The sequence below is a fragment of the Camelus dromedarius genome, chromosome 15 (genome assembly GCF_036321535.1).
Source record: "Camelus dromedarius isolate mCamDro1 chromosome 15, mCamDro1.pat, whole genome shotgun sequence".
Classification (NCBI taxonomy): Eukaryota; Metazoa; Chordata; class Mammalia; order Artiodactyla; family Camelidae; genus Camelus; species Camelus dromedarius.
This window is the reverse complement of record NC_087450.1, coordinates 18673742-18688668: the sequence shown is the minus strand read 5'-3', so window position 1 is coordinate 18688668 and position 14927 is coordinate 18673742. Positions and strand designations below refer to the sequence as shown.

At 33.8% G+C, this 14927-nt stretch overlaps 1 protein-coding gene across 1 annotated transcript in view; it reads left to right on the top strand.

The window, feature by feature from the left end:
• EHBP1 (EH domain binding protein 1) overlaps positions 1–14927 on the top strand; it is a gene marked incomplete at its 3' end in the record, with an annotated part of 127336 nt that overhangs the window by 41977 nt on the left and 70432 nt on the right. The window contains 2 exon segments of the mRNA XM_064494453.1: positions 6082–6177; positions 11228–11281. Of these exon segments, the coding sequence (XP_064350523.1) occupies positions 6082–6177; positions 11228–11281 (150 nt within the window).

Sequence of the window (14927 nt, the reverse complement as noted above, 5' to 3'; positions counted from 1 at the left end):
CATACTATGTTCATGTCTATGTGAAATGTTCTATAAATTGTACAGAACAGCTAAATAAAGATGTAAAATTCACTTCCAGAAACTATGAAAGAAGTGATTATGATACTATTGTAAAATTTAAACAGATTTTTTTAACCTTGAGAAGTTTGAGATCCATGGTATTTTAGAATTCTTAAAAAAACAACAAACAAACAAAAAATCTTGTCCCCAGCTATTGTAAATAGCTATCAGTTACACTAAATCTGAAGACTAGAACCATCGTTTTCTCCTGAAAGAGTCTTCTGTTTTTTGACATTTTTCCTTTAAAATATGCATTATTTGCTGCTATGTCCCATTGAAATCACTTGGGGGAAAACAGATTTCTGCAACCATTGGTCAGAAAATTTTCAATTTTTTACTTTCATGTTTCTTTTTTTATTTATGTTTTTGACAAGGGGGGTAATAAGGTTTATTTGTTTATTTTTAGAGGAGGCACTGGGGATTGAACCCAGGACCTCATGCATGCTAATCATGCACTCTACCACTTGAGCTATACCCTCCCCTCTACTTTTACATTTCTGAAAAGAGTTTGGGCTACACAGTAATCAGGTTTTTTTAGTTTGTTTTTTGTTTTGGGTTTTTTTTTGTTTGTTTTTTTGGTCATCTATATAGCTTAGTATTTATCTTGACTGATTCTGAGTACATCTAACTTTTTTGTATTGGTGGATTGAAATTTATAACTGACACTCATATAACAGATTAGACAGTAATAATAAAGTACATTGCCTTATTTAATTTGAAGTTCAACTTTCTTTGGGTACATATATATTTCTGAAGTTAAATATATAAAGCATTCACTGCTGAATCATTTTTTGATGAGAAAATAATTACCATGAGTAATTAACACAATATACAGCTTCCCCACCTCTTTTCTTCAAGTCATGGCATTTATAACAAAGATTTTGTCAGGCTGCAGTTGATTTGTATATGCTTAAATAAATTATTTTTCAGTACAGTATGTGACAGTAGAAAGCAGGGAAGTTGTGATAGACCAGAAGAATTATGACAGAATAGTCTGCTGCCTTAAATCCAGTTTTCAAAGTAGAAATTTAAACCCGAAGAGAGGTGGAAGAATTCCAGAGGGAAATAGAGCCTGAAAGTCCTCACCAGCTTTTTGATGGCATTACCATCTTTACTTCCTTGCTCTGTGGTTATGCTACAGCCTTTAACAGTGTGTTATGGTATCAAGAAGGGGAGGGTATAGTTGCAGAGCTTTGCCTTCTGGACGTGATGTTGGCAACTGTAAGGTAACTTTACATGTGACATCTTAAACATATGGGTAGTTGCAGTCTTAGAAACTGAAAATCATCAATTTAACAACTAAATGACAATTATAAATTTTCCATGAAATATTCTGATTTTGTAGGGATCAGAATTTAACAAGTAAATATTTACTCTGTATTTTGTTGTATATTAGGTACAAGTCTTTTAGGTAAGATATGATACAAAATAATTAGAAAATAAAGCATTTTATAGAGTCAGTACCCCAAATCGAGAAATGTTGCTTTTTCCCTAGGTCCTGCCAAAGGATCTGTGATGTGATAAAAGGTGAAAAAAAAAAGTATAAGTGGAACTGAATAATGTGGCCTAATCCTTTCTACCATTAACTGTAGTAGGATACTGGCAAAATGATTAAATAGCCTGACTTTCCTAACTATACTAAGGAGCTAAATAGCTCTATGCCTAATTATTTTCTAGGGAAATCCTTTCTATTACTCTGAATAAAAACTGATCAGGGTTCTTGTAGTTTTAAGGTTTGCCAATATGATGTGCTTTTTCTAAATCAAGTTCTTAAGAACCTAAATTACTGTCTCCGTGGATTTGTACAGTTAGATGTTTATTACCACAGCTATTTTTAGTTAACTGTTTTAGAATTTTCATTCTTTTTCCAGCTTCAGATTCTTTAATTCTGTTTGAAGTAGAAACTGTAGTAAGCTCTTTGAAAATAGAAACACCCCCCCACCCCCTTCATGTTTGCTGCTATGTACTTCCCTGGTTTCCTCTCCAGTAAAATTTACTAGTCCTGTGTTTTGCTTACAGTATAATAATTAGCAAACATTATAAAGCTGGCATTGCCAGCTCCACAGCTGGACTAACTGATATTGCTACAGTGCCCTAACTTAGCTCTGTTGTACAGTCCCTGTAAAAAGGCTGTCGAAAAGCCAGAGCTCTAACTTACACCTTTTCCACTGGAGAGATGCTAGAGTGGTAAGAAAATGGCAGTGTACTAGCAACTTTGGAACTGGCACCTTCCATCTCTTTTTAGTAAAAGGGAAAAAAAAAAGGATTTTAGTTTGTTAAGCAGAGTGTATTTTTGTTTATTCTGAAGTCTAATTATTACCATTCCCTGATTCAAGACTGAAGATTGAAGAAGGTCATTTAGAGGACCAGCATTAGGGTACCTGAGAAAATTATCTGATCTCACCGTCATCCAACTCTGCCCACATTCTCTGCTTTCCCCACTTTTGATCTCTGTGTCATATACATACGTGTTAAGACCTTAAGGATAGAAGACTATTTTCTTAACTACTGTGTGAGTCAGGGGTAGAGTTGGCTATGATGTCAGTTAGGTGAAGAATTCTGAACTTGGAAATCATAGAGTCCGTTCTCCTACTGATTACTAGTATGTGTTCGTACAAGCCATTTACTCTTTCATTGCTTAAGTTTCCTTATCTGCACCTGGATTAGCTCTCCTAAGGATATCTTCAGGTCTAAAGTTCTTTGATGGCTGTGTTTTCATTAAGAATTTTGCAAATACTCTATCTTTTCTGCTGTGGTTAATAAGAAAAGTTGAATTATTATACTTTTTCTTTTAATGTTTCTGTTGTATGGGGAGGCTATGAAAATATAATTAGAGGGAGTTTGAAGAGACCAGAGAAATAGCCTGATCTACCATTGTAGTACATGAGAATTAGAGTTGTCATAAATATTCAGAATTAAGTATGTAGAGTTTTGATGAAAGATTATCTAAGGTGGGCAGAAATTTACTTTCCAAGATGGAGATTATTTACTTTGTGGAGTTTTTGTTCTAGGACTGTCACCAGGCTTGGAAATAGGCAGGGGAATAGAGGAATCTCTGGAGTTGTTTTTTTGTTTTGTTTTGTTTTGTTTTAATCAACAAAACTCAGTTCTTTACCTTTGGCTATGGTGTGCTAAGTGTCCTGTGGTGAGTGTCTACTTCTTTGCTTACCATACGTTTTGTGATCTGGGGGCATTGGAGAGAGACTACAGGGAGAGTTATTGATAATTTAGTTGGAGTGGGAGGACACTGCTAAACCTCTACCTTTTGCTGGTACTTTATTTTTTATTTTTTTATTGAAGTACAATTGACTTACAATAGTCTGCTGGTATTTTAACTAACAAGATGTGATAAGATTGCATGGAAGTAGTTTTCCATGATCTTGATCCCTTTTCAGTATCATTTCCTGAGTTCAAATCCAACTTCTGCTACTTACTTGCTGTGTGATCTTGGACAAGTCTGTACTTCAGTTTCCTCATCTGTTAAATCTCCTCCCTGACGTGGATCTGTGCTCATATACTTTAACTTCTTTCCCATTACTATGGAAGAATCGTCTGTGCTCCCAGCAAATGCCAGTCTGTCTCCTTGTGTACTATTAAGGACATTACTCTAGCAATTCTTTCTTTCCTGCATCATTGAATTTTCCCTCTTAACTGGACATTTCCCATCAGCATAAAAATATTTTTCTCTTATTAAAAAAATTCTCTTCTACACTATTTCTCTCTCTAGTGCCAACCTATTTCTCTCTTTCTCTTACAGCATAGCACCTCAGAGGAGTTGGATGTATTTGCTGTCTTCAGTTTCTTTGTTCCTATTCTTACCTGAACCCATTTTAATTTACTCAGGCATTTACTTTCATGACTCCACTGAAACTGCTCTTAAGGAGACAGTAATGGCTTCTGCTTTGTTAAATCCAGGGGTCATTTTTCAGGCCTCATCCTGTTCTGCCACCAAGATTTGACACATGATTGTTCCTTTCCCCTTGAAACATTTTTTTCAGTAGACTTTCAGAATACCACATGCCTCTGGTTTTCCTTCTATTTAACTTACCCTTCTTTCTTGATTCCTCCTCATTTCCTGGACCTGTTAATGTGCTCCAATGTTCAGTTCTTGGGTCTTTATTTTCTGTATCTGTATTCACTCCCTTGGGGTCCCATCCACTCTTCAGCTTTAAGTATCGCTTACATGCTGATGACTCCCTTTATAACTCAAGGCACATATGTCCAGCTGCCTATTTAAACATCTACACTTGAATATCTTAATAGGCACCTTAGATTTAATGTGTATAAAACTGAATTCCCAATCTTACTTCCCAAACCTGTTCCTTCTGCAGTTTTGCCTCATATCTGTTAGTAGCAATTCCTTTCTTGAAGTTGCTGAAGGGCAAAAGCTTTAGAATCAGCCTTTCTTTCTTTCATACAATTGGACAGCAAATCTTATTGATTCTATCTTGAAAACATGAAAAACTGTATGGAACCTGACCACTTTGTAGCACTTTTCTACCACCCCAAGCCAGGTCACCATAGTCTCTCCCCAGGATTACTGTAGTAGCTTTTTACTTGGTCTCCCTGTTTCCTCACTTACATCTGGAGCCTATTCTAAGTACGTTAGCTAGAGTGAGTCTGTTAAAAGATAACTTTGATCATCATTCCTCTGCTTACAGTCCTCCAACAGCTTCCCATCTCGCTCAAATTATTAGCTAGAATCTTTGGAATGGCCTGCCAGAGCCTTATATGTCTGGGCCCTCCATGATTTCTCTGGCCTGTTCTCCTGCTGCTCTTCTCTTTGATCTCTCTGCTCCAGCCACGTTGGCCTCGTTATCTAACTGCCTCAGCACCTTTCCGGTTGTTGTTCCATCTTCCTGGAAAGCTCTTATGTATTTACGTATCTGTTTCTTTCACCCCCTTAAGGTCTTCTCTTGTCACTCTCTCAATGTCACGTTCTCTGACTACCCTGTTGAAAATCATTACTTTCTCTTGCCCCTCCCATCCTTCTTCCTCACTTTCATTTTTCTCTATAGCCTTTGTCTCCACCTAATGTACTATCTGTTTTACTTAACTGTTTTGTTTATCTCTTCCTACTATTCTGTAAACTCTACTAAGGCAGGTTGCTTTTACTACTCCAGTTCCTAGACAGTGCTTGGCAGATAGTATCAATTGAGTGAGTAGGTGAATGAATGAATGAATGAATGGTAGCTACCTCATAGGGATCTTACATAGATTAAATGAGTTTAATCGCTTTGGCAGCACATATGCTAATATTGGAACAATACAGATTAAATGAGTTAAACATAAGTAAATTCCAAACATGGATTGACATATAGAAAGTACTCCTTAAATACTAGCTTTTATTTTTACCTTCATGGCATGTTCATGGACAGTTCTTCAGCTCACGGGGTTGAAGACTTAGTTGAGCTATCTTCGCATACCATTTTCCATCAGCTTAGGCTGGAAATGCCACCTCAAAGGAAGAGCTAGAGTAGTGATCCCCCACATTTGGGGGGGTCCTTAGGGAACCTTGATAATCAAAATTCACAAAGAAAAAATCTTTAAATTTGTAAGTACTAGAACTATTAACCTAAAAAACTGCTTTCTTATTTACTTGCCCTAAATAAGCATTATAGTTTATGGGAAATGAACTTAAATACAGACCATACAATTATTTTTCCTTTTTAAAGAATGAACTTTCCTTTAAGTTCCTAGATCCCAAAAATAATTTAAAAAATATTTCTCCTAATACGATTTTTATTCAAGAAGAAATAGCTTTTGAAAATATGAGACACCTCATTTTTGCATCTTCGTGTGTGTGTGTAAATGTTTATTTACAGATTGTAATTTGTAGCTATCATGTGATATAACTGTCATGGCCCAAGTTTAATGCTTGGAAATTTTTATTTGACTAATCATTTTTGTTTTAGGAAGACGGATCTAATGTATAGTTAAACAGGGTCAATATACTTTTGTAAATTATTAATATTGCATTTCCTGTACTTTAGATTGAAGCCATTATTTTTATTCTGGTAGGCTCATAGCTGGCAGCCTGGAATAAAAAATCCATACCGTGGTGTTGTAGTGTGGCCTGTTCCTGAAAACATTGAAATCACTGTGACACTTTTCAAGGTAAGTTCTGGTTTATAAGGTATAGAATTTATTATATAATCAGGATTCTAAATGACAGAATATTTCAGTATTCATTGTTCTATATATTTGGGTCCAACCTGGTACCTTACTGTGTATTATTTTTAGAGATAACAGCAATTTATAACAACAGTTCAAGTGTATTAGGGTGTTTCATGGTCTATAAAGTCTGAATAATTTGAGAATCTTTTTGAACTTATTCCAATTGAGGTCAATTGGAATTCTTTTATGACTTCCTACCTTCTGTCCGTAGGAAACGTTAAAGTGCATTTTCTGTGGAAAGCTGAGGTTTGTGAAAGTCTTAGTTCTGAGCCTCATCTTGTTACACTTGATTAATAACAGGATGTTTTAAAATTAGTATATGATAAATATTTTATTGATGTTAACATAAGTTTAAAATGGATATTTGATAAATGTTTTATTGAAGTTAGTATTTTATAAATACTATAGCTTAAAAGCAAAATTCTGGTAATAAATTCCAAGAGCAGATCCAAAAACATAGCTGTGCATATACCTGACTCTTTTATGTGTGTTTTTTTTCTTGGAAGTCTTCGTTATTTCTTGAAACATAAAATAGTCCTCACATGTGACAAGCACTAGAATATTTACTTTCCTAACCAACTCCTTACCTGCTCAAAAAAAAAAAAAAAAAAAAAAAAGAAAGATAGTGGGCACAAGTATGTCACAGTTTCAGCCTTCTTGAAAATGGTGAAATTAGAAAACAAATGCTTTATTTCTTCTTTGAATCATTCTAATTGTGTTGAAATTACTTTTGCAGAAGGACAGAATGAAGAAGGGCATCTAGTTAAGCATAAATTAGTAACAAAGTTGGAAAATCCACTAAATTGTGAAAATCCACTAAATATTTTACAATATGAAATCTAGGTTGGGCAGAGTTATATGGCTTAGAGTGCGAAATCACTGTGTAAAAAAGTGCCTTTGATTTTGTAATCCAACATATTAATTCACTTGTTCTGGAACTACTGCAGAGATCAATAGAACAAAACAGTATGATGAATGTTAATGTACTAACCCATGAATGGGACACTACTTTCAAATGCTCTGTGTTTCATAAATACTCTGTTTTATGAAATATTCATAACACTTCATGAATATCTTATAGTTTTGATATATGGTTATTGACATTATAACACTATTCGATTATGCTTATTATATATACACTATATTTGATATGTTTGCTCGGGGAGAAGTAAAGGATGAGATTGTAGCTGCTCTTCTTTTTTTTTTTTTTTTTTAATTTCCAGGAAAGATCAGAACCAGCCTATTGCCAATAAGACCTTTAGAGTACTATTTCATTTAATTCTCACAGCAACCCTCAGGGTCTATAATTATTCCCATTATACTGATAATGAAACTGAGATTAAAGAAGGTAACTTGCCCAGTCACTCTATGATTTAGCCCTGAGTTTTTTTGTTGTTGTTGTTTTTTGGGTTTTTTTGGAGGACAGGTAATTAGGTTTATTTGTATATGTTTAAATTAATTTTTTTTTTTTTTTTTTTTTTTTTAGTGGAGGTACTGAGGATTGAACCCAGGACCTTGTGCATGCTAAGCATGCACTCTACCACTGAGCTATGCCCTCCCCACTAGCCCCGGGTTTTTTGGGGGGGGTTTGTGTTTGTTTGTTTTTTACATTGTACTGCCTATTCCATAATAAAACCCACAAGAATATAGATTACAACAGCAAAATCTCTGACATGCTTGAGGTAGACTTTTAAGTAATCTCTTGTGTGTTTTGATTTAGTCTGTTTATATTGGTAAAGCAAATGAATGGACATAGTTACACGACTTAAAAAAATGGTGATAGAGAACAAGGGGTTAGAATAGAGCTGATAAATGGCTGACAGCCATGTGTTTGGGGAAAGGATACGCACTAACTGAGTGATTCTGAGTTGAAAGTGGCTGTTGAAATGTGTAATTTGGAGGATTAGAAGGTAAGTGTAGTTTTCAAGTACTGATGAGAATGTTCAGCATATCTTTATCACTGAACTTTTATGTCTTTAAGTGCTAGTCTGTAGGGAAAAAACCCGAATGCCCCTTCCTCCCTAGTTTGCCAAATTACATATTTTTCTTCAGTTGTGCTATGGAGGCGACCTTGTGACCATTTAAAGTGTTTAAAGAATATTTTCAGCCAACACCTTTGACTCCCCATCTTCCCAGAATTCTAATAAAAAAACAGAAAAGTTAGAACAATTTTTCATTCTTTTATGGCAATTTTTGGATCTTGTTTTTGAACAGCATTTAAAATACTCAAGTGGAAAACTTTTTCATATTTCTCCCTTGCTTTTACTTATACTAAAGTTTCACAATACACACCTTAAAATTTGCAAATAGGAAAGGACTGTTCTGAACCCTTTTTGTCCTTAGTATTCACAAAGGTGTGCTCATAGACAAAGTGCTTTTTAAAAAAGTTATCAGTATGTTTCATTTTTCTATAATATAACCTGAAATTAATTTCTTCAGCCTTCATGCTTGATTTTGAAATTTGAATTAGATTGAAAATAGCTATTTCTAGTAAATGGGGAAAAAAAAAGCCTTTTTGGGTTTTGAGAAGGCAAATGGCTCTTTAAGCCATTTTTAGTTTTTCTCTTTATTGCAGTGGTAAGGAAAGAGACACTAGAGGATAGAGAGTAGGATATAAAGAAGGCTTAATTGATTCAAGCTAGAAGCAATTTTCATCACAAATGTTTTGGTTTAGTCAATAATATAATTAGTTGTATAGAAATACCTTGTTTTTACTTCTTTTTTTAAAAAAATAGACTTTATTCTTTTAGAGCAGTGTCGGGTTCACAACAGAATTGAGCAAAAATACAGAGTTCGCACATAGTTCTCCCCACGCACAGATGTATACTCCTCTACCCTCAACATCCCTCATCAATGTGGCATATTTGGTATAGTCGATGATAGATATACCATTTTAAAGTGACTTGAAAATGAACGTTATTGTTGTTCCTTTACATCTTTTTAGTGATTTTGCCTTATCAGATGTGTCTCTTGGTCTCATTAAAATTTTTCTTTTAGGGATAATGCATCATCTATGTTTCTAAAAAAAGTTTCATCAACTTTGAGAATTAATGTATGTCATATGTAAGGCACTGTTCAATATTTGTAAATTTTTAAGATATATTCATTAATTCATTTGTCAAATATTCTTGAGAGCCTACTGTGTGTCAGGTACTTTTCTAGGGCATAGGGACACAGTGGTAAAACTGAACCAACAGCATGCTTAAAACCCAGACAGACCTGGAACTGCAATGTAAGTTTAACACTTATTTGTGGAAAGTTACATCTTTTAGGTCTCAGTTTTCTGTTCTGTTAAATGGGAGTAAAAATAGTACATATTTCATAAGTTGCTGTAATGATGAAAACCCTTAGCACAATAACTGGGGCATAGTGTGTGCTTTGCAAATATTTATTATTATTGTTATTATTAATTGCCAGCTGTGCTAAAGCTATGCTGCATTCTTCAACAACGTGGTGCAGGTGTCGGTAGGCAGGAAGGGTGGTAAGATGTCTCCTTCCTCAGCATTGTGTCACACTAAAGGAGCACTGTTCATGCCCTAAATCCCTCATGAAAAATAAGCCAACAAATAAAGAACTAAAGAGTTCAGAATTTATCCCATAGGTTAAAGAAATCTGAAGTTGGTATTAACATGGTCAGAACTGGGGTTTGGAAGAATTAATCTGTGTACAAGATTGACTGGAGGGCAGAGAGACTGAGAGAATGCAGCAATCACTTTTATCTTGAAATAGCCTGGACACAAAGTAACAAGGACCCAAACTCAGCCGTGGCAGTAGAAACTGAAAATTAATAACAGACTAAAGTGGAATCAGTTGTGAATAAGATGCTGCCCCAGGAGAAGTGTGTGGGACCTGAGACCCAGTAGGGAAGTAGCACCTGTGTGTGCTCACTCTCACTCTCAGAACCTCCATCCCTCCCTCACCTCTAAAACATGGAGTTGAACTTGAATAAGTCAGATGCACTATGATGTGACCCCACTACTCTCTTTTATATGTCTTATAATGTGTTGCCTTTTGCCTTTACTTATTCTAATATCTGTGGAAATCCTATATAATCCCACCTAGCCCAAATGCTTCCTTGCTCGTAAAGCTTTTCCTGTAAGAAATGGTGTTGTCTTCTTTAAAAAAAAAAGTTTTTGTTTTTGGCAGGGGGAGGTAATTAGGTTTGTTTGTTTGTTTGTTTCAGCGGAGGTACTGTGGATTGAACCCTGGACCTCATGAACACTAAGCATGCACTCTACCACTGATCTATACCCTCCCCCAGTGCTGTCTTGTAATCTCTAGTAAAACTACGTATTTCATTCATCATATAACTACTGAGATTAGTTGTCTTCATCTTTGAAGGCAACAACTATATTTGAATCCATATTACGCCTCTGTAATTCCTTATATAAGTAGCCAGTGAATATTTGTCAAATAAATACTTGCAAAAGTGTTCTTCACTTTGGAAGAAGTTGTATTTGGTTGTAGGATCCATTACCCTTAGTCAGGTTTCTGGTGGTGGAGGGCAGATGAGGGTATTAACATCCAATTTGCCACTTTGTGTAGATTATGAAGTCCTTTGCAGTGCTTTGAAATTCCAGATGTTTATATAACTTCTGCACCAAGAAAACTGTGCCTCAAGTGGTACTTTGAGTTTAAAATACTTACAGGTATAAAAATGAAGGCAGGGCTTTATATGAGCATTTAATATCTTAATAAAGTGCTTCTTAGTAGTTCACGCACTAAGTTATCAATCTCTGTGTTTTTGTCTTGTCATAGATGCAATGGTGGAAGATAATAATATGCATCAACATAAGTGAAATAGAAAATTTCTTAATATAAAATACTGATTTAAATTTAGACAAATTATGGAAATTTCTTAAGAGTAGGCCATTCTGCCTCTCCCATTTTTAAGAGTTGATAAAAGCTAAAAGAAAGGCTTTGTATATTCTTAATTGGATTGATTGTATTAAGAACTGTATTTCAACTTTATATTTTGCTTTTGTTACAGGATCCTCATGCAGAGGAATTTGAAGATAAAGAGTGGACATTTGTCATAGAAAATGTAAGCTAATTATAAATTCCATCACCTTTCATATTTTTGATTGTATACCTTACTAAGGCACATTAGCTTTTTGGTAGTAGTAGAAGTATAAATTATAAATATTAAATGTTAATTTGTAGCTTTTAGTATCTTTTAAAGGATATGGTAGCCAATAGCAGAATTATTAGTAAATATTTTTGTTAAAAGTGCAGAAACAAAAATTATCTTCAGTATTGAACTATGTATATACTCTTATGTGTTCTGTTTGGGGCTTGAGGGAAAGGTAGTGTTTTGTCTTTTTATCTGTTCAGCATCTGACATGGTGCTTCTCACATAACAAAATGCTCATTTAAACATTTGTTGAAGGCGATTATGAATGACCTCAGAAATCTCTAAAAATGAAGTATATGGTTTAACTGTTGGGTTGAGGGATTCTAGAGTGGTACTTTAATAATCATCTTCAATTAATTTACGTATTGTGGAGTCCCATGTGACTTGCAGGCATATAGTAGATGTTTAATAAATGTTTATTGAATGGAGATTAGGGAAGTCAGGCAGTGAAAATACAGTGAGAAAGAGTGTGTGTTCTGGAGTCTGATAGACCTGATTTTAAGTTCTAGCTCTTCCATTTATTAAGCTCTGTGATGGTGATAAGATTGTTAACTTCTCAGTAATAAATTTATAGGGTTGTTGTGCAGATTAAATAATTTCAGTGAATATTAGCTTTTATGATTGTCATCAGTATCATTGTCATGATCATCATTAAATTTCTAAAATATATTTGTAGCAGATTTATAACGTGCTTTGCAGCATATTCTTCCTTTCTGTGCCTGACTGTTTTAAAATAGTGGGAAAAGCATTTGGGCACTTTATCTATCAGTAGCTGGGCCATTTTTAGACCTGAAGATCTGGGAAGCTTGGGAGAGGGATCAGGTCCAAACTCAGTACATGTTCTGATGGCTGGATATCAAGCTGGTGTCATTGTGTTAAAGTTTCACATTCGTTAGCAATTCTAGCTTTTCTGTAGTGATAGATTTGAACACTATACTTGGAGTAGCCATTGAGGTTTTAAAAACAAATAGACAAACTTAGAATTCTTGAAATTGGTTACTGCCTCAAATTCTAGCTTTCATTCTCACGTCAAGAGCTTCTCCCCAATGAGATGGTTTTATGGTTTTCAGTACTAATGGCTCTGTTATACATCCGAAGTTTCTTTGTTAACTTGATGTATTAAAGAATTAGCCAGTTAATTTTAGGTTGTGATTAATGGTAAAAGTATATAAACACTAACTTTATGTTTGTGTAGAAAGATGTTCTTATTACATAGTTAATCTTAGGATAGAGGCACACCAGTTCTAAATTTCTGAGGAATAGGTTATAAGCTGTTACTGAAAGGTACAAGTAAAAAAATAAATAAATAAAGCTGTATGATGTAGATTAGGTTTGAATGCAAAAGACATTCAAATCTATAAGATTTTAAGAGACATCTTTTTCTTACATTCTGTGTTATATATTTTATAAAGATATTTTAAAGGTCAATAGAGGAATATTAAATTTAAAATTAAACAATTGAGATTTAAATGGATCATGAGATTAAGAGATATATTTTGGATTACCCTTTCAATATTAGGATATGTGTTCTCAAGTGAAAGAGTATATTTATATCCTTTTTATGAAAAATATATTTAAGCTCAGAAACTTATTTTGCTTATTTGCCTGTTAACTCAAATGGTTGAATTTGCTAGAAATCTGACTGTTAGGTAAGGGAGTGGCCTTAGTAGGAAAATGGAAAATATATTAGCATTTCTTTCTCCAAGTGTTTATTATTAAATTAGGTTCACAAAAATCCAATACAAATTATATAGATGGCTTTTAACTATTATTCATATTGTTTATAAAACTTTATAAAACCAATATTTTAATTAAACTGTTATCAGAGATTAAATATCACTATGTCATTAGATGATTTTAAAGTCCTTACTCTGAGTTATGATGTGGAGAGAAAACTGCATTTGTGGAGATTTTCAGGCATTTTTATGCTTTTTTTTTTTTAAACTTTATTGTTATTTTTTTAAATTGAGTTAAGTTATGCTTTTTAACAGCTGAGAGATTTTCTACCTCCTTGTCTCTCTAACTTATACTCTTATTTGAAAAAAATGCATTATCTTTTTGTAGATCAAATTATTGATTTTCAATTTCATAGAGAATGAAATATTTAAAACAATTGTCTAGTATATCATTTTGGAATCAATTAATAATGCCCTAATTTATATCTTTCTTAATAAAAATCAATATCTGCATATATATTTTCTGTATACTTTTATTTCTGGAATGGATTATGAATGAGTATTATTGCAAGTTGCCTACTCTGAACTTTTTAGCACAACAGTTCTCTTCCACTGCTCCTTGTTTCTATAATAGTTATGTCCTATGCCAGATTAGGAAAAATAAAAAAGAAGACTGAATTATGTTATAAACTCACTGTTCACATAAACGAAGGTATTAGCCTTTGTAGTAGAAACCCAATTTTTTAGTCATGGATATTAAAAACAAAACAAAACAAAATAAAACACCATCTTTAAAGAGATGGTCAAAACTTAGGGGAATCTAGGTATTAAAGAGATAATTTGAAGAAAAATAAAACGAACCAGAATGTGAGGGGGAGTGGGCAATTCCTCAGCTATTAATCATAATGGCAGCACTAATAATGATGCTTGCTAGGAGCTCAGTGTAAGAAAATAAATAGTTTACTAGATGAACTTTTTTATGATTTTATTATTACTGACTTTTGCCTTTTTTATAGTTTTTATAGAAGCATTAATGGAAATTGACCTATTTTACTAATATAATGTTTATTTTTAAAGAGAGTTTAACAAAAAAAGGTAAATATTAAATTCATCTGCCTCCATCATTTACTTACATTCTACAAAGTTACCCGACTTCAGAAGCATGGTATGAAATTATCATACTCTTAATGCATGGAAAGGAGCATGAATGCACATGTTGTGACTAAAGGATTTAAAATACATTAACTTAAAAGAGAATACACTAATTTGTATGCTTTAAATTAGGATAACATAAATTGTGAACTATCTAATGTGAAAGGATAAGTTTATATAATTAAACCTAAAACAAAACAAAAAAAGTGCTGTATTCTCACCTGGAAGATAGATGAGAGTTGGGCATGTCTTCCTCTTTAGTTTTCAGGAGGATGTCTTGCTTCCAGGACCAACTTCTGTATTATGAGAGGAAAAATCAATTTTGAGAATAGTTTTTCTCTTTACCTATCCAGGTGTGTTAACTCTTTTTATGTTCTGGAAAAGCTAGGTCAGTTTTCTGAGACGCTAACAGGACTCCTGCTTGGATAAGTAAATTTAATAGGGGAAAAGTTCTGTATCATTTATCTCTGTATCCACCACTATTTTTTTCTTTACATAGTGCCTTTTGTGTAGTAGGTGCTCAGTATATGTTTGATGAAAGAGTGAGTGAGTGAATGATTATAGTTAAACCCAATATCCTGTAAGGATTATTCTTTTTAAGAGAGGAATTACATTAGCGTTCATCAAAAAATGGAGGAAAAATTCAAAAAGTAGGCTAGTGGCAGATACTATGTGAAGGATCCATATGCCATTACAGTAGAAGCTCTTCTGATCATCTCTACTTAATT